This window comes from Zeus faber (genome assembly GCF_960531495.2).
Source record: "Zeus faber genome assembly, chromosome: 18".
In the NCBI taxonomy this organism is placed as follows: domain Eukaryota; kingdom Metazoa; phylum Chordata; class Actinopteri; order Zeiformes; family Zeidae; genus Zeus; species Zeus faber.
Genome location: NC_137210.1, coordinates 17,782,175 through 17,802,541, shown reverse-complemented (window position 1 = coordinate 17,802,541; position 20,367 = coordinate 17,782,175). Strand labels below are relative to the sequence as shown.

The 20,367-nt window shown below is 43.1% G+C and overlaps 1 protein-coding gene across 1 annotated transcript in view; it reads right to left on the bottom strand.

Moving 5' to 3' along the window:
* The window catches only part of kcnh7 (potassium voltage-gated channel subfamily H member 7), a gene marked incomplete at both ends in the record, with an annotated part of 52,551 nt that overhangs the window by 18,585 nt on the left and 13,599 nt on the right, over positions 1-20,367 (bottom strand). Inside the window, 7 exons of the mRNA XM_080018865.1 lie at positions 1,704-1,903; positions 3,699-4,098; positions 7,375-7,800; positions 10,683-10,894; positions 11,444-11,464; positions 11,642-12,091; positions 16,260-16,415. Coding sequence (XP_079874991.1) covers positions 1,704-1,903; positions 3,699-4,098; positions 7,375-7,800; positions 10,683-10,894; positions 11,444-11,464; positions 11,642-12,091; positions 16,260-16,415 — 1,865 coding nt within the window. The remainder of the gene's footprint in view (positions 1-1,703; positions 1,904-3,698; positions 4,099-7,374; positions 7,801-10,682; positions 10,895-11,443; positions 11,465-11,641; positions 12,092-16,259; positions 16,416-20,367) is intronic.

Here is a 20,367-nt window from a genome sequence, read left to right as displayed (position 1 = left end):
ACACAGGCTGGACCCCTGTACAAGCCCTCAGTGCAAATTTTCAACAGTTCACTGATCTCCAAAGATCACATGGTTAGTGGTGGCCGTGTCAAACTTTCTTCTCTGGCTCATTTGTCCTTGTATTGCTGTGAATACACTTCGCACTGAGTTTTCTGACAATGATCCTTGGGGATGATGTTCGCCTGTGGCTCTTGTTTCAACAATTTCATTCTTTGTTGGATGAGCTGCGAGCTAGGAGTTTCCTTATTTTGGAAAAAAATAATATCATGTAAATCGAAAGCTTTAATATTTTAAAACAAATGGACTACAGACTCCCTTATTCATATTCTTTATGTGTTCCATTTTCTCCTGCTCCATATTTGAGTTGAGACATTGACTTGTATTGAATCATTGCAGACTGGAAGGAATTAAAAACATCTTCTACATTCTCCACACAGCGACCATAGAAGCGACTATTCTGGAGTGGCAGTACCCCTAAGTAGACTAACATTCGAGGTAAGGAACAGTCAATTCTTCTATAACAGTCATTCTCGACGTTTTTCTGACCAATGACCCTAAATTAGGCCACAGACCCCGTTTGATAAGGTCTGAGTAGATTTTTATTGTAACATATGATTAAGTCCAAACCTCTTTATCTGTCTATACTTTAGTGAGGAGGATCAATGTGTGATCAAAACAAACATAATTGTACCTTTTCTATTGGTGCAAACATTTTGTAAATGAACAATTGTCAAATTCAACTATTAATCATTTTGCTGGGGACACCATGAAACCTCTTGGAGGACGGCTGGGGGTCGCCGGACTCCACATTGAGAACTACAATTACTACAGAACAACAGTATATTGCTTTGATGGCTCTATCTAGTAGTGAGCTAGAATTACTCTCCCAGTGGAATTTCCAGAATATGTGGAATACCAATTACGACCACATGATATCATGATCAAGGCCCTCAGTTGTAGTAGTCCATGAGTTAATGTCCATATGCTTCCTCTATACTCTCACTGTTTAAACATATGGTTCTCCAGTGCTGCACATGGCATCAATGGCAATGTTTGCTCAGAGGAAAAAGACATGTCTGCTCGCATTTTTCACATTTGCTCACTGGAGGTTAATGTGGGACATCTATGCTTGTAAACCCAAAATATCTTTCATTCTTAGAACACGCTCATCTACAGTACACTACACTACATATTAAGCAGTGCGTGAAATTGTGCTGCAGATTCTCACTGACGCTGCTCAAGGAAGGCCTTCTTGATTATGAAATAGTGAAAAATAGCGTTGAAATTACGGTTGGGCATTTGACAAACTTTACTTAGGTTTAAAAGATACAATCCTGGAAATATCAGTGTAAAGAACTTACTTTTATTTGTTCCTTCGCTAGGATCCAAAACATAAACATTCTATTGATATTAATATATTGGGTAGAGAATAAATTTGTCATGATGAAACAGAAATGACATGATGAGGCTGATGATATATATATATATTTTTTCTAAAATTGAAATAATAAAACACTAATCCAAGAGACCACAATGTACAATATGTACCTCCTGCTCTTACCAAAGTGGAGAAGTTAAATCCAGACGAAGCATATGAGAGAAATAAAAAGGTCTTGTTAACAATGTTGCATAAAAGAATGATGAGTATGTATTTCATGACCTTTATTGTAACGTCTACATGGTTTAAATCCAGCGCGGCCTACCGTGTTCATGTCGATGCCGTTGGTGTAGGTCCAGGAGTGCTGGAAGTACTCCTCCAGACGCTGCCGCAGGGGGTTGGGGATCTGGTGGAAGCGGATGAACTCCTTGACGCGCAGCATTTGGGCGTGGTAGCGCGCCGTCCCTGAGTACAACCTCTGAATGATGGCCGACACGTTCCCGAAAATGCTGGCGTACATGAGGGCTGAAATACAGGAAATTATATGGAAACAGGAGGTTAAGGTCACTGCACGGACTAAAATGCAGGATTCGACGGTGGTGGAAGTACCTACATACTGTACATAATACATAAGTTTGCATGAGTGCATTACATTTGCATAATTTGATGTAAGCCACACTTCTACTTCTAGAATATCCCTACAGTATCATTACAGTGTATTCTCTGGAGGCCATAGCTCTTTGACTCTTTTGTACATTAATCGGCACCGAACTCATTTTTCTCAAAATTGGTGTCCGTTTGTATTTGTTATGAATATCATTATGGACTATGTTATAAGTGATATTAGAATTTCTGACTGGAAAACGATTCATATAGAGGTTATATACTTTTTTTTGGAATGCCATTATTACTGATGTACAGTAACTAATACTCAATACTTCAATAATAGATTTAGAGATCCTTCCTTTTGCACATACTTGTATAAGCCATTTTGTCCATACTTTTACATGAAATTATTTACAATATTTGGCAGGTAATGGTACTTTCATCTGGACAATAAAACATAGAGTAATAACTCAATTTTAACAAGTAAATAACATGTAAATACCATGAATATATGAAGGGTACGCCTAAATGGCACCCTTTCAAAGAAAGTTGCTCACCCAGCGTTTTTGCCTTAAAGTGAAAATGTTTTGTTTTGACAGCCTGAGAGCAGAGCACATGCAGAGCAGCCTGCTGCCGTAATAAAGTAAATAACAGAATCAACTCAAATTCATGATAACTGCTTCTCCATTAACTGTATATTCTAAACATTGAATGTAGATTTTAATGTAGATTAATGTACTTAATGATTAATGTAGTTTAATGTAAGTTTTTTTCTCCTTCGAAATAAGTACTGAATTTATTTATTTTTTTGAGCAAGCTACAATGATTTGCTGGACAAATTAAGTTAAATCAACACAAAGTGAAGCCTGCTTGCGCTCCCAAGGCAGAACGCAGGTACAAGCGGCTTTATTTGGGCTCTGGGATGATGCCACACACACAAAATGAGCTTTACTGGGCTCTGGGTGACTTTAGAACAAAATGCCTTGATTATATAATAATGTTATAATGTAAATAGTTTTGAGTCTTTCGAGTTTTTGACCTTGTGGCAGTTTTCAAGGTATCTTTTCGAGTTTTAGAGAGGAAAACTCCATCAGTTCCATTTAAAATTAATTGTATCAGCCTAAAACTAATAAAAGTCTGGACTGATTTGAAGGTATGTCAGTTTGGGGCTGAAATACAACGGTTTTGGGTTCTGTGCAGGAGACGTTTTATTTTCCTGGCAGTGCTGCATGATAGACTAACAATGTGCGGCTGATCAATATGGAAGACAGGTGAACTCCTAAGCAAAGGCTTTCGGTTTAAAGCTCTGACAGCTTAACGGCTGAATTACCATAATGTACAATCTGTCTGCTGGGAAATTTTAATACTGCAGAAAAGACCACAGTCTGCAACTTGTCATATATGAGAACCAAATACATGAATACACAATTGATTGTTTTTCTACCTTCTCGATAAAACATTTGAGCCTCCGTTTAACCTGTAGTTTTCGGGTTATAGGATTGCTTCCAAATGTGAGTATCCTACTGTATATTCCCTGGATTTGGGGAATATAGGATTCCTTTGTGGGCAGTTGTGAGTATTTTTTTTTTCTCAAGCAAAACAAGTACCAGTATGTTTTTCTATGAAATAAGAAATTAAATGCGCGGTTGCTTGTAATGCTGAAAAGGAGAAGAATTGACGGATCAAACCTTGTTGACATTGTTGATGTACTCACAGCCAATCAGCATGACACAGATGGAGAAGATCTTCTCGGAGTTGGTGTTGGGGGAGACGTTCCCGAAGCCCACGCTGGTCAGGCTGCTGAAGGTGAAGTAAAGCGCCGTCACGTACTTGTCCTTGATGGACGGCCCAGAGCTAGGGTCGCTGTAGTTGTACCGCTTGCCGATGGAGACGCCCAGATTGTCCAGCCAGCCGATCTTGTGCTCCAAGTAGGGCTTCTCCACATTGCCGATGGCATACCAGATACAGGCTAGCCAGTGGGCAATCAGGGCAAAGATGCACATGAGCAACATTAGGACCGCGGCTCCGTACTCAGAATAGCGGTCCAACTTCCTGGCTACACGCACCAACCTCAGAAGTCTAGCTGTCTTCAAGAGGCCAATCAGAGTGGTGGTCTAGACAAAATGTACATTAAGGCATTTTTTTAGAGGAAGCGTGTGGCATCGGGCGGCAGTAGGTTGGTCACACAGTATTGAGGCTCTTCAATCTGAATCCACTTGGAAGACATTGCAAGAGAGATACATTTATTCAAGGCATTGCAAGCAATTTCTTTTAAAATGTGTTATATCAAAAACATTTATTGCATATCCTTGTGGTTTGTTTTCCGCCGGCAACAAATTGACACGTTGGGACAGAACAATGGAATTCATGGGAGCCCTTTTCCTCAGCGGTCAAATTAATGGAGTGAGACTCAACTCTGGCAACTCCCCATTGCTCCATGGTCACTGCCAAATTAAGACTGAAGTGAAGACAGCAGCAGCCTGCAGATAAATCCTAATTTAGTGGAGAGCAAGCAGGCAGAAGCACATGCCCAACGAGTCCCTGTGCGTTCGCCACTTGTTCTGTCTCATCAGGAGCGACTTGGGCAACACTTACCACAAAGCCGGCAACGAGGTCATTTGTTTACCTGACAATTACACGATGGCTGCACAAAGTGGAGTAAGGGGACTGCACTCAGCAAAAAAAACAAAATCACTATTCAACCAGAAATTAAGATTGGGGAACAACAGCAAAAAGAGACCTATCCAAAACAACAATAATCATCTTATTACTCATTATTCCACTAGGAATTATTATTATTAATTCCTGACAATTATGTGTTTTTTTTACTTCTTGAAAGGAGTTACAATATCATGAAATAACACAGAACACTGATTAATGAAGGTTTCTGCCGATGTGACTGTGAAAAAGTAATAATGAAACTGAATTTATTGTAATATTTTTTTTTGTGTTTAAAGCAACACTATTTAACTTTTTTTCTTTTTTTTTTTTTACCTTAAAATAAAAGCTTCAAAATCATTTTGATGGTACACTGACTTGTAATATAAAGAATGGCACCTCTTTCATTCCCACCCACCCCTAGAACACTGGTTCTTGCACTATGCAACTTCTATGTACGGGTACGAAACAAGTACGAAAACAAAACAAGTATGAGTACACGTATGGAAAAGTGTGTTACGCTTCGGAATTACTGTTTTTTGCGTGGTAAAATAAAAAAAACAAAACAAAAGAAAAAAACCAATCAATTGTAAACTTGCTGGTCAATATGTCCGGTAATAATGTTCATACATGTGTAGCCGCTCCATCTATCCGACGGCGTGGATGAGACGGGCCAGTGGTGCGCCCGGCAGCCGCACCTCGGTTGGCGCACACAGGCCCCCACTTTCATTGCGTCGCGGCGTTTGTTTCACCCTCTGGCTCGCGCGTGCGAGCCCATCTGCCGGGCCGAGCACATCTGGTTCCTACATCGGTAGCAGGGGGCCGATCCCCGCGGCCCCTGAGGCTGTGGGGTAGCCATGAACTGAGGCCCCTGAGGCTATGGTGGAGCCGTGAACTGAGTGCTTGCTGAAGCGGTCAGGTCCATGCAAGGGGCGTTGTAACCAAGGTGCACATCATATCTACGTTTGTAACATGGACTGTTATTGAAACGTGATCGATAAGGTTAAATCTGTCCGGTAAAATTGATTATTTTTGGACACCGGACAAACTTTTATGACAGTGGTGTAAAAGTGCAATTGCACTCTGAAACTCTAGGGGTGCAAAATCCCAAATACCAAAAGTTACAGAGTGCAATCTAAATATAGTGGGCGACAAGACTAAATTTCCCGTTGTGCGGTGTTTTTCAAGGTTTGTGAAGACATGCTTAATGTTCAGTTAAACAGTATGTTTAATTTATAACAATTTTGTTGGGCTAATGGCCCGACTGTCTCGCATGGAAATTCCAGACCCCAGACAATATTAAATGAGTTATCATGTTACAAATCTGAGGAGTACATCATTAGCATTCACACCGCTGCCAAATGTAATGAAATCTTCCTCCACAAAGTAATCAAGTGAGTAATTATGATTAAATTGAACAAAACATGTTCCTATGACAGTTGTTAATGGGAAAGATGATCATATAGATAGAAAAAAATTGACATTTAAAGGATGATTTTAAGCTGATTTATTAAAGGGAGATGCTGCAGGGTGAACCCTGAAGTCAATGTCATTACTAATGATGTACCACAGATTAGAGCAATATATAAATATATAATGATCAGACCCTGTTGTTGAAATGTTACACAAATGTGTAACAGCTTGAACATAATTCCAGTCATTATTATTAAGAAAACACGGCATGGGGTTGATTTTTGCATGGATTCTTCTCACAGCATGTTCAATTTGCCCGCAGGCCTGTGTTGTTTTGAAAGCAACACGACATTGATTAAATTATATTATGCCTGCTCCGATCAAAAGGTTTCCATAAGCTCTTGTACAACGCAGACCAAAGCCTTATTATTAAGCCTGTAAGTCAAATGAGCCTTAAAAATGCCATCTGCCAGGGCACCAGTTGCTTTTACTTAGAACCAAATCTACCTGAAAGAGGCGCCGTTCGGCTAAACAGAATATCTTGAACCGAGCTAGAAATCGTTCTGAAATAGCTGTGAAAATGTTCTTCCTGCGTATGTTTACAGAGCATATCACCCGACTACCTATCTGACTACCTCAAATAAGAGAAAAACACATCTTTTATGTCTATATAGCGAAAGTGTAATGGCGTTATTTTTCATACGTGACATAAAATAGGTTATAATGTGGGTTATTTTGCTCTGCTGTTGCAGCATATGTGTGACTATATTGTTATTATTTTTTTATTAGTGGCCACACTGACTCAGCAGTAGCGGCAGCAGAGGCAGCGGTGGCAGTGGAAAAGATGATTATGGTTTAATCAGGAGCTTTTCTGGTTCTGAGTGCCTACAAAGCACGATAAAGCACTGGAGTGGAATCGAGTGCCTGGAGGGACAGATCCCACCAGACAAACAGGCCAGCAAACCTGGCTACCAGCCTACCAATGGTCATCTCATATCTGCATGTAAGCCGTGCACACAGCCCGGTTGGCCGCCTCCTCACATAAATGCATCATTGATTGCCATTTGGTAAGCCATTAATCCGTGTAAATGGATTCTAGAATGAGGACCATTCAGAAAAAAAAGAAAACACAACAACATGCAATTTAAAGTAATCCTTTCAGAGCCGAGACAGAAAGATTCAGGCTATAAGTAGTGGCCCAGGGGCACAAGTTCGGACTTAGTAAATGGATAAGATCAAGCATGGCTCGGCCAATGTGACGTAAGTCTCCCTGGGAGGGGAAAGACACGTGAGAAAGACATGCGTTACAGAGAACATACCTCATCTGATCCCGAGCCAAAGATAAGGAGGTCAAAGGGGATGGCCGCCACCATGTCTATAAGGAACCAGCCTTTGAAATAATGGATGGCTATCTTCGCCGGGTGGCTGACCACCTCCTCGTTTTGGTTGACGTAGGTGGTCCTGAAGTTTATGAGGATGTCGATGATGAACATTATATCCACCATGAGGTCCACCACGTTGAGCGGGCTGCAGGAGTATCCGCACTCGCGCCTCTTCTGCTCCTCCCGGTCGTTGAGCAGGAAGGCGGCGGAGTAGGGCGTGAGGATGGCGGTGTAGATGACCAGCAGCAGGATGAGCCAGTCCCACACGGCTTTGAAGGGGCTGTAGTGCAGGATGGTGAACCTGTCCATGCGCGGCGTCTGGAGCTTGTACTCCGGAAGCACGTCGGCTCCCAGGGACAACACCTGCAAGTCAAGCGGCAACTTGTTACTCGTACGGCACGTTGTAAAAACCGGAGTTCCAAAATGCTCGGGCGTGGTCGGTGGGTTTAAAAAAAGCTCTCAGAAGGGCCAACCCATCGGCGACTTTAAAGAAGGATCTCAAACTCCATCTCGCATCCGGGTGGAAGCTAATGCATGATGGCCGGCGAGCAAGACGTGAGGAAGTACAGTAAAAGATGGATGTTTCACGTCGACAAAACCAGTTTATGCACATTGGTCTGATTGACGAGCGGGGCCAATAACCAGGTTTTGTTTTGTGACATCCGGTCTTCAATAGGTAGGTGAACGTGCAGCTAGTGGAGACTGTCGATTGTTAAATAAATTCTGAGTATGAATTTACTCTTTATATCATACAGTCTACTTGACAATACTAGAGCCTTCATAGAAAAAATGTGGAACTTTTGGTACTCAAATACATTATGGAACGCTGGCTCGGGCTGACCGAATCAGCCTCCTGCGTCTTACAGATCCACAGTAATCTCCAGGCTGCACGGAGTCAACTTATATAATTTTTTTTTTTAGCCGTACAACCTTGCTCGTGGCCTCGGCATCATTAAATATGACATTGTTCCGTCGGGTAATAAAATCAAAGAATCCGTCTCGCAAACCGCGATTTTGACGATTTAAAGCCGAGGGCTTTGAGTCGACATGGCGGGCGGTCGCCAGAGTCGCCGCGGAGCCTTGCAGGTAATGCACCCCCCCCCCCCCCCCTGTTCAAGGACTCGACGGAAACCGTGATTTTAGCGAAGCTGAGAGTAAGTGCTCGCCAGTCAGACTCTATTAGGACGAAAGCCTCTCCGGAGTATGACGGAGGTCGAGGAATAATGTGATTGCAGCTGACGTGCTCCGGGGGTCGGCCGGACGGACTTGCAGGTGCAAACACAGGTGCGCGCGGCTCAGCTCTCCGAGCGGGGCCGTGGCTTACGCCTCAAAGCGCCTGTTTAAGATTCACGTCCCGAAAAAAAAAACAGCGTTTGTCTTATTTCTCCGTGTCTTACTGTGTGTTTAATAATTCAGCGTGCTATGGGAAGCTAAGGGTTTCTCACTTTGGGCTTAATCGGCAGTGGCAGACAAAGGGATTGTGCGCTAATGGGGGGGGACGCTGGCGCAGGGGGAACGACGAGGGCAGGGGGGTCTTTGTTTTCTGTTATCCCAGCACATTTCCCCCCCTGTCCTGGCGGTATGAATTATAGATCCCGCAGCGTTTGCGCTCGGGATGTAGCGCTCACATCTCGGCCGCGTCTCTCTCTCTACAGACGGCCGGGGACGGGTGGGGGTGTGTAATTCTGACGACGGCGGCTCTTCATTTATGAATTTATGAATGAGAGATTCCATCGTTGGGATTTGCAGCGCCGGAGAGGAACCATCTTCCCGACAATTCCGAAGCTTCGACGTTCCCTGACCTCTCGTGTGTTTGTTTTCCTGCAGACTCGGGCCAATCAACACCTCCCTCTGCGTCACGCTCATCTGCGTTAGCCCATTTTAACTTCCGATTCGACGTTCCATTGGCTGCAGCTCCCCCAAACCTCCCTGACCCATTTACTTGATGTTGTGCAAGAAATGTAATTATGAATTGTCTGGCAATGAGATGGATCCCTCGAAGACATTATTATTCCTTTTTAAGAGCCTGGCCAAGAAACGTGCGCAACGCGTCATGGCTTCATGTCTAGAATTGAGCCCCGAATCCATGAATGATCTTGGGAATGAAAGTGACTCTTTAGTGACGTCCATTTGTTCCCTGAGTTCACCACCTCATTTTATTCTGTCGTCAAACTTGTCCTTGTCTCTTGCGAGTTGAGTATTAATGCAGTTTGAATGACAATGCTGCCCGGCTTTCTATGGCTACTTGTATTTAAGATGATTCCCGTCCACAGTACAGCACGCTGATTCTAGGGGCCTAGTTTGCAGCCAAATTCACATGGAATAAAACAACCAAGTATTACAAAGGAAGGCTTCCAAACATGAATGTACAACATAACTGAATGTATTAGTCATAATAACATAGTTCATAGTTAACATAACTTAATGTATTAGTCATAATAACAGTTCATCAAGACCTACTCTCCATTAATTGAATACATAAATAACACAAATATTATGTGAATGGCCCTTTGGTTATATCATTGTTTGTATCTGAATGATCAACTGCTGTCTTGTGCTTTATATTATATTTCCTTTATTTAATTGTACCTTTATTTGTGTGTTTTCTTTAATGTTCTTCTGTGTTTGGTACTGGGCCTTGAAGGAGATCGGGAGAATGGATAGTTTCTGTATTGAATTCCATTTTGCATACTGTATACTGTATATTAAATACTGGATGTGTTTAAAATACAATATAATAGAAATGCAATATAAATAAAGAGATCGGGGTGTGGTCGCAATCCCAATGAAGGTCTTGAAATGATATAAATAACAAACAGGTATCACAGCAGCAGTATAGCGGAGGCGAAGACTGCGTTTGAAATGGAAAGCCGGAGCGGGGAGAGCGCCGCGGGTGATTTAGTGTCTTCATCAAACCTAATTCCCTCGAATTTCCCGGCGCTCGTCGACGGAGCCGACGCCCAGGAGGAAGAGAGAGGCGTCAACAAATTGATGAGCAAGGGCGAAGAAAAATTCAAAACAGGGACTGTTTGCTTTTCACAGGGTGGCGCTTTTCTCAAGGCCAACGGCAACCTACCGTCGGCCTTTCTCGCAAAAATACGAACGTCACAGCTTATTCTCTATATCCCGCGTCGCACAAAATACGCAAAAAAAAAGGTGCAAATGCAGCCGGCAGCTCGTTACCGCGGACAACGCGGCTCGAGGCGGAACAAACACAGCAACGCGTGCGGGGTTGGTGTGCTCACCTGCGTGACTTTCTCGGTGACATTATGCGTTCTGTCTTTAACCTTTGGGGCGATGATGGCCTTCTCTGACGTCGGAGGGGAGTGGGCCTTCCTGTCGCCTCCGTCCGAGAAGTTGAGGGCGATCAGCGGGATCTTGTTGATGGTGCTGTACTTGTTGATGTTGGAGTCGGAGGTCGAACCGAGCAAGCTGGACTTGAGGTGGTTGAAAGGACCTGGGCGGCGGGGGCGGCGGGAGGGTAAACATATTTAATTGCAGACTACAAGAAGTAAAAGTTTTTGAGTTTTTCTAACTATTTTAATAGTTTTGACTATGTTCCTTACAGGACAAGGTCACAGATGAAGCCGTGTTTACAGGCATGGGGAAATTCCATTGTAGTTCACCATAATTGTTTTTGCCCAAAATATCAATGAAGTGGTTGAATTCGGCATGAGGCTCACAGTCGCATTCATTGCTGTTTAACTTCATTGGCCTTTTGTTTTTCACTCAAATACTGCACGTACGTTTGAATCATGCACGGACACTGAAAATGCTTCTGACAGGCACTCGGACTAAAGGCAGGCAGCATTCTATTATCCGGTCGTCATTTCATTATACCCCGAACACCCATGGCACGGCAGATCACCACAACGTGCGGAACAAACCACGTGCAGCAGGCCGTCCCCACACACTCCAACAGAAATGGATCTCTGGCGAGCATTGGTGCTAATTTCCCCCCAGCTTCAGAAACCACTGAAATCACGGAGGGAGAATATCCTTTTACCTCTGACTGGGCGCCCATTGTCTAAACGCAGCATTTTATCGTCGGAGCAGAGGAGGAGGGGGAGAGAAATGAGAATGTGGATCTCGATGTCGCTTTTGGAGATGGCATAAGTATAATCAACAGTTATGACTTTGTGGGGGAAAAAAAACGAAACAAAAGAAAAGTTGATCCTAAAGAGGAGCATTGTTTCCTTCATACCTTCGCTGGCGTGGCGGTCCCTGAAAAGGCTTTTGGAGTTGGAGCTGAAGCCCTCGATGTCGTGGACGGACGAGGCGCGTCGCATGCTGCTGACGCTGCCTCTGGGGAAGGTGTTGGACAGGGAGGTGGAGGACTGGTGCTGCGGCTCCATCTGGTACAGACTCTCCCAGGGGGGTTTGGGCGATGAGTGGTCCAGCGGCCTGTGACCCACGCTGGCCTGGGAGGAACGGCGGCTGGAGACGATGAGGGCACGCATGTCATTAGCGTCGGCGTCGGTGGGGCTGCAGCTGCCCTTGGTGGGTGACGGGGAGCTCCTGAGGGGAACCGAGTCCTCGTCCTCTTTGGGCGAGTCCACCAACACGGCATCCGGGTCCTCCTGCGGGAGGGACTGCTTGCTGCTGCCCATGAGGCTCAGCGCCGCCTGGCGAAACCGGAAGAACCTCTTCCGTCCTAAACGTTGAAGAAAACGCACGATGGAAAAAAAATGATTTTACGTGTAAACATGTAACTGCGTGTTGAAATGGATTGTGCTGCATTCCATTGGAACTCATTCGCAGTCGGTAGTCCCTACATCAGAGTTTACTTCTAAATCCGTGCCATTGCCTCTGTTTAGGAAAACAGAGGCAATGGGACAGATTTAGTGCCCCCAGTAAATGTGTGTTTGCTTGCCAAGCCTTTTCAAGCTTGGCAGCGCACATTTTACAGACAACAAACTACGACAAATAAAAATCCATACAAAGGGAACTTTGTTCTGGGCCGAAATTCTGACTTGGTATTCCGACTTAAATAGCCGTTCCGTGGCAATTCTCCCAGTAGGAGAGAAGTGCCACAGTCGGCTTATTTCCAAGTTCCGACTTCAACGGAGTGCGGCATTATAACCAAATTCATTGCTGGAAATAATCTCCAGTTAGTGCAAAGCATTAATTAGCTTTGTGGAATGTCCTACACTGATCATGTTCTTATCGTTTTATGCAAAACTGTGTTCCTTGATGTTCCGTATTGTATTTTCTTGGACAGCAGCAGGGAGAACTGGAAAGGAGATCAAACATTCAGGTCTGTTTTTCAAAGAATTGATGGATTGGAAGTGATAAGTGCACTTAGTGGAAGTAAGTGCTGTCGGCCATGGACTGTCTTGAGTTTCTTTGAAAAATATTGTACAAAACCTTGAACAAATTTCCTCTCAACCTTCGAGAATAAAAATAAATAAATAAATAAAACAAAGAGCGGCGAATAGTAAGTATTCCTCACCGAGCCAGGACAGGACATTGATTTACGCTCCGAATCGATCCCCCATAGTTGACACTGCGCTCTCGATAAAGCGCCCGAGGGGACGGAGACATAGTTTTGGCTCATTAAGAATAGAAAGAGGGTGAAACGGAGCCCTGGCTCACTAATAAACATGAGGCGGACATCTCTCAGCACTCTTCTTACGCCATGTCACTGCCATCTGTTTCCACTTCCCCGGCCACATGCAGCGACGGTACAGCAACTAATGGTTCTAATACATCCATCACCCGAAGCACCGCTCCTGCGCCGCCTCTCGGGGATGCACCCTGGGCTTCCAGGACGATAGAAGCACTCTCATTCTCGGCTTTCTTGCGGAATATTTTTATACTCCGACTGGTGTTTAGTAATTATAAAGGAAATTGGCCACGGAGCTGCTCAAGACCACGCGGATTAGTGGGTAATCGTACATACTGTGAGTGGTTTCACGCTAGCTCTGTAATTCACTGTTCATTCACAAAAGAGGTATTGACATGGTGATCCAACAACGCGTGCTCAGAAAACTGTCGCCACGCACTATTTCTTCTATGACGTCATGAGGTCGGACGGTACAGTAATTAAAGATGCAGACCAGTGGTAACTTTCTCATGAGTAAGTCACTCCGCATGTGCTATGAACGGCTATAAATGATGGGAACGAACATTTTAATAAGGCCTTGGTTGAAAAATAGCAAAACCTCTCCTTTTAGTGAAAATGCATATTTTCTTACAATTGCACGTCGTGCAAAAGCTCCAATCGATCATCTAAATCCGTGGCATCCCAGACGGCATTTTTCTGCCTGAGATTATATTTTACGGAGAACAGTATTTTTCAGGATTTGAAAAGCCGCTCTGTTGTAATAGTTCCCAGGTCCTCCATCCCAGCAGCTCATAGATTTAAATGAATTTTCTAGATGTCACAGACGGTATGATAGAATAGGATTTTCTATTTTTAGAACACCTATGCTGAGAGTCATTAATTATATATATATATATAAAATGTAAAAAAAACGTTTTACGTCCTGTGCAGCCACTTCATAATCCATAGCCATAGCTGATCCGCAGCTCGGCTCGGGAGATATTGTTCGTGGGATGGAAGCATCAAGTTTTATTGGCTACACACCCTTAATATACACGACGGTAAAGGATTCACATGAAAGGTCCACTCACCGGAGCTTATTGCCCATCCCTCAGTCCAAATATAAAACTGGAGGTGAATGAGCTGTGGGAGACTGCCTAGACGGTGCCAAAGAACCTTTTTGTATGGACACGCCTTTAATTGGGTGCCTTTGTGATGTTCACATTTTTGGATCTCAATGTATTATATTATAATAGTTTATTTGGATCGATTCGTTTGAACAAATGTATTTTTGTGGTGCTTAGTGCTCTAGAATGATGCTATACAATTCAACTTGACTTACTTAGTAAATCAAAGAAATGTACTGCATTATTCAGTATGTCACTTTAATGTAGAACAGAAGATCTGTCTAGAAATATGTATCTCTCTTCTATGTATCTATAATTTCTCATTTGCAGCATAGGAAGTACTACAAATAGCCTGACACGAAATGACGGCACATTGCACATGCACATAATCAACATTTATACTTAAGTAAAAATATACAAGTAGTTGGCTCTAAAATGTATTTAACGTATTAAATATACTGATATAACAGAACCTATAATACCTACCTTTTTTTCCTGTAGATGATGCTCATGCAGATCTCGATTATAATATTGAAAAAACCGCAGCTGCTGTCGTGGTAATGATCCAAATATAAATATAAATCATTACAAAAAAAAAACTAAAACTAAAACTAAAGTAACGCAACTGTGTTGGAAATATATGAGAGTAAAAAAGTAGAGATATTTGCTTTAAAACGGAGTGTAGTAAAGGTGGAACGTCTCCGAAACGGAACCCTGAACTGAACTGACTCACTTATGTATTATATAAGTTTATTATATAAGTGAGTCCACATGCTGGGAAAATGCACTCATGTGCAGTAACCAAGTTTTTTACTTTCCACTGCTGGTTATTTGTGTCATTTTGAACCTCTGCGGAATGTATCCGCCTCATCTGGATGCAGTATTCTGGATGGCGGCTCGGGGTAGAGATGGGTTTCTTTCTCCCAGGATCCCTCTCTCCCTCCCTCCTTCACTCTCTCTATTGTGCTCGTTGCTATGATACCTGCGGGCTTATAGCCGACTGTCAGCAACGGGATTATAATTAGTCCCCCTCATACCCCAAAATCACCTTGGAATTGGAATCTCATTACAGCGCGAGGGGCCATTATTGTGGAGGCGCACTGTTGTGGCGCGGCCCCGCAGTTCGGGCACCGTCGGCCGACGCCCGTGCGCTCGACGGGACGATAAGGTCATCCTTCAAGTGTGACGCGCGCATGTGACTGCGGCTCCACCGCTCTGTCACATCATATGTTTATCTGCTCCATCTAGCCACAGGTCCTCCCACTGAAGCGTGGACGCCAGCAATCAGCTCTGATTAGTAACATTAGAAACACACACGCACGCCCGCACACGCACGCACACACACACACACACGCACGACCACGTTTGCACACCGTACGGTGATATCATACGATGTAGAGAGTTTTGGAGAGATGCCAAGGCTGAGATGTAACATAAATATTTACTTTTAGAAATTCACTTATCTCACACATTCACCCCCTCACGCGTTCACACATTCACAAACACGCACGCACGCACGCACGCACGCACACACGCAGGTGCGCGCACGCACGCACGCACACACACGCAAGTTCAAGCAGAAGCCAAGGGCCTCGGGCTTCTCCATCCAAACCCACTCAGACAGAGTGTTAGTGATAGTAAAAATATGCTAATGAAGGTTTATGTTTAAAATGAAGTATACGTATTAGTAACAGGGAAATAAACATCAGGGTTGTACATATAACCCCATGTATTATGTTGCTCATGTTTTTATGCATTTATTACATTTCGGAACCGTACCGCGATACGGTGAAACTTGCCATAATGAGCAGCCTCATTATAATTATGGGATGTTTTCTCCCTTCTTCGGAGCGGATGAAGATTAAAATGTCCAAATGTGCGTACAGTATAAGCTTAATTAGTTTGGATGCGTCCGTACAAACTGTCCTTACTGCAGGGACAACGTCTTTCAAGACGAGTACCAGAGGCCGTCGCACAGTGCTGTGATGTGTGATATCCAGAGAAACCAAGGAACGTGTCAGGAATGCAGAGCCATTATAAATTAGAGAGAAATAATGAGCGTGCGTGGAAGAAGAGATAGGGATAAAGAAGGATGGATTATAGATGATGGACGGATGTAAGGAGAGGTGGATAGACGGACGCTGACTCACTCTGATCAGACTTGGTGGGGGACGTCTGGTTAATCTTCTCGGTGGAGTCGTCGCTTCCCTCATCGAGGACGTAGTCGAAGTTGAGGATGAACATCATCACCACGCCCTCCTCGTTCTTCACCGGGATGACGTGGATGTTGCACTGGAAGTCGGAGCCTGCAAGGGAAAACGCCGGGGCCGTTTGAAAAAATATTATTTTAATTGCTCATTGAAGTTCTTTGATTAAAAGAAAAAGAAAAAAAAAGACTAATAAGCATAACAATAATAATGAAAAATAGAGTAAATAATCGTAATAACAAAGATAATGATACAATAATGAGGATAATAAAATAATAACAGTAATGAAAAAGGAACAGATACTGATCACAATAATATAGTAGTGGTAATGATGAATAATTAACCGCAGCAGGTTGATATGATTTTCAGGCTACCTCTTGACAATTAACCGGTGCTTGAAGTGAGCCGGTACCCAACGGAAGTGTCGCAGTACTGCAGTACTGGGACTTTTTCTGCACACCGGTACTTCTCACAACCTGCCGGTACTCTGTTCTGCCCTCTCAAGGGGACCAATCAAATGCACATATTGTAAAATGTCTCATATTTTTTATTGAGTCTGAGTACACTGTTGATGTTTTAATCATTAGAACGCACGAGCTGTGAGCTCCCGCTCACCCCCTGCCAACACGTTCCAGCCCATATTTTCTCCGCTGCGCATCCCTGTACCCTGTTTCTCCAAACAAAACAAGTAAAACAGTGTATTTTTATTTGAAATGCATTTATTTTCCTCTGTTCCTTAATTAAACTAAAAAGAAGAAACACTGTGTGTTCCATGCCGCATCACTCATGGCCATTTGGCAGTCAAACAAGGAGTGTGTGTGTGTGTGTGTGTGTGTGTGTGTGTGTGTGTGTGTGTGTGTGTGTGTGTGTGTGTGTGTGTGTGTGTGTGTGTGTGTGTGTGTGTGTGTGTGTTTGAGTGAGGTACTACTGTAGAACAGGAAACAGCGAGCCAGGTTTTTCCTTCTTTCAGTAATTTGAGTTTTAAAGCACATAATATTGCCGGTTGCCTGTTTAGGAAATACACCTAAGAGAACTGTATTCTGGTGAGAAATGTGATTTCCTCGTCCCGAATCGGAGATATGGCAATATCCGCAGAGCGCCGCTAAGTGGGTTAGAGGAGTTGGGAGGAGGCCGTCTGAGCTTCCGGCCACAGCTGCCCACCCATAAAAACTGTTTAACCACCAGAGAGCCACTGATAGAGAAAAAATAACAAAAAGTAACAGGGAAACAAAGGTGACACTTCAATATTTGCACTTCCCCATTTCCAGAGCCAGGGACAGGGATGAGCTCTCGATGGAATGTATTATACTCAGAGTTGAAGAGTTATTCTAAATATCTCTGAATTGATGTAAGAATTAGATAGCACTCTAAATCCAGACTCCAACAATTCACAATAATTACAAACGAACAACAAAGAGGACACTTACAATTATTAAAGTTAAGTCTTTTTACATCTACTTACAATATGAGGTCGTGAATTACAGTGAATTATTGTCAATGCATTTGCACTACTTAAAATAGTAGCACTCATCAAACCACAATGAAGGCTGAAATTGAAGAAATGTAACTTTTAAATCAGGCAAACTATCAATTACCTGTTTATTAGTTCATCTATGAATCCATCCATCCATGCATCCACCCATCCACCCATCCATCCATCCAGCCATGCATCTATCCATCCATCCAACCATGCATCCATCCATCCATCCATCCATCCAGCCATGCATCCATCCATCCAGCCATGCATCCATCCATCCATCCAAATGTACATTATTTATTAGGCCTAAACAATGTCCATTGTCTATCACTGACCCATGCACATTTCATTTTTACCAAGGACACCAACCACTATATAGACTTTGATATGGAGTTTGAAGCCTTATTTATTAGGAATTCATCCATCAATTTGTCTGTATTAAATAAAAGCAAAAAGAACAAACTCACTGTCATACTCGCGTGAGAATAAACTCAGATTGAACCAAGGTGGCATTCCAGCCGTGCAAAGTGTATATCAAAAACAACCACAACATGCTTTTCATTTTCCTTTGATTTACTTAAGATGTCATTGTTATTGCTGTTCATGCTTTTTGGTTTGTGCATGAATTGCACAATGACGCCTTCAAACGCTGTCGGAGACGTGTTAAAGTGTTTAAAGTGCTAAATAGGAATTTATTTATAGCGCTTGGAGAATGGACTTTCTTGCGCCGTGGAATACTTGATTTTTCAGTTTGTTCTGTTTATTGTCACTTCTCGGCAAATTAATAAATTAATAAAAAATAATTAAAAGTGAATTCCAGCCATATCGATACAGATCTATCGTTCCGTCATTCTCTTCGAGCGTGTGTTATCTGCCATATTGCACAGCTTCCTCCAAATTTGCAATGGCTCCACTTTGCTAGTGTTCACAGTAATCTCCTCGGGGCTCAGACGCCCTGCCAGCAACATTCATTAGCAGGAGGCTCGCTTTCTGACTAAATATAACAATCCCAGCCTGGTCCGCCTCACACGCCAGCATTTCATTGGAAGACAAATATCCACAATGCTGTGTGACGGGGAAGAAAAGGATATGGGTAAAAATGTCAAAATATGAGGTTTAATTACCTGAGATTGTTTGTTGTTTTTATTAAAGGATACGTTCACTACTTTTCATCCCAGGCCTTATTAAAATGTGGGCTCACACCATTTATGACTCATAACTTGGATGCTTTACTATCAAGAAACGTACCACTCTGTTGCACCTGCTCACGGAGCTTACATGGAGTCCAATGGGGCAAACGTTTAAGAAAAAAAGAAAGCTGTTAAATCCTCCTCCTTTTTTCTAAATGTCAATCTTGGCCGTATCACATTTACAGTACATAACAAGTGGAACGTGAGCTACGGCGGGTTTCCAATAGGAAGCGATGCCACTTCCTGTTTCTAGTCTTTGTACTTTAGCGCAGACGTGGCCAAAAGAGCTGATTTGCAGCAGTGCAAAAGAGTCAATAAAACCCCGAAAACCCTGATTAAATGCCGCTTGCGGCCATTTTACCTGCCTGATAATATTTTGAGCTTTCCTTTTTCGCGAAGGAGTTTTCAAGTTCTCAGCTTTTGCCGCACTGTACTGCATTGAAACACAGCGACAAGCTGCAGCAGAGCAGAAAGTTGCTCAATAGCAAAGTCTTCAGTAAGGTTGCGCGGACACAGTCGATGGGGACCAATGTTTTAATACAGCCTGGGCTGAAAAATTGCAAACCTTTAATGTAAAATACCATGGACACCTTCTGTGTCACTGAAATGAATGGTGAGATACCGTCTTTCATTAAAGTACCGGACCCCGACGGAATTAAGCAAGAAGGCCTTGGTCCCTCCCTTTGATTTCTAATATCTCCTCAACCCCTCATGTCCACTTGGACGGCAACGGGACACAAGGGTGTGGGTGTGTGTGTGTGTGTGTGTGTGGGTGTGTGTGTGTGTGTGTGTGTGTGTGTGTGTGTGTCGGGGGGGGGGTTGTTTGAGAGATGTTTAAATACACCTTAGCAATCGGTGAAGGCAGATTTAGGTTTCCATGGCTTCAATCTTACACTTCATTAACAGAGATCAGAGTAATTTGTCTAAGCTCTATAACGTGTGTGTGTGTGTGTGTGTGTGTGTGTGTGTGTGTGTGTGTGTGTGTGTGTGTGTGTGCGCGCGCGTGATAATGACACAACCAAAAGTACAAACTTCCCACTCGTCACTTTCTGTGTCATTTTAAAGTGCGCTGCAAATTAGGCGCAGCTCATAAAACAGCCTGGTCTTTGGAGAATGAACGATACTTTAGATGCTCTCAGGAAATAATCTTTTCAATCAGGTGGACTCAAGCACTGAGCTATAGTCTCATTTCAAGGAATTGGAGCGGGGGTGCTCTCTGTATTAAAGACGACTTGGATTCCCAAGAGTGGATCACTTCAAGTATTCTCCCTCTCCTTCAGACAGTGCCAAAATATACAGAATTATTATCACTTTTTTTTTTAAATGAATGACATACAAAACATAAGTGGGGCTTTATTTTTTTTTATATTGTTATTTGTTCAAC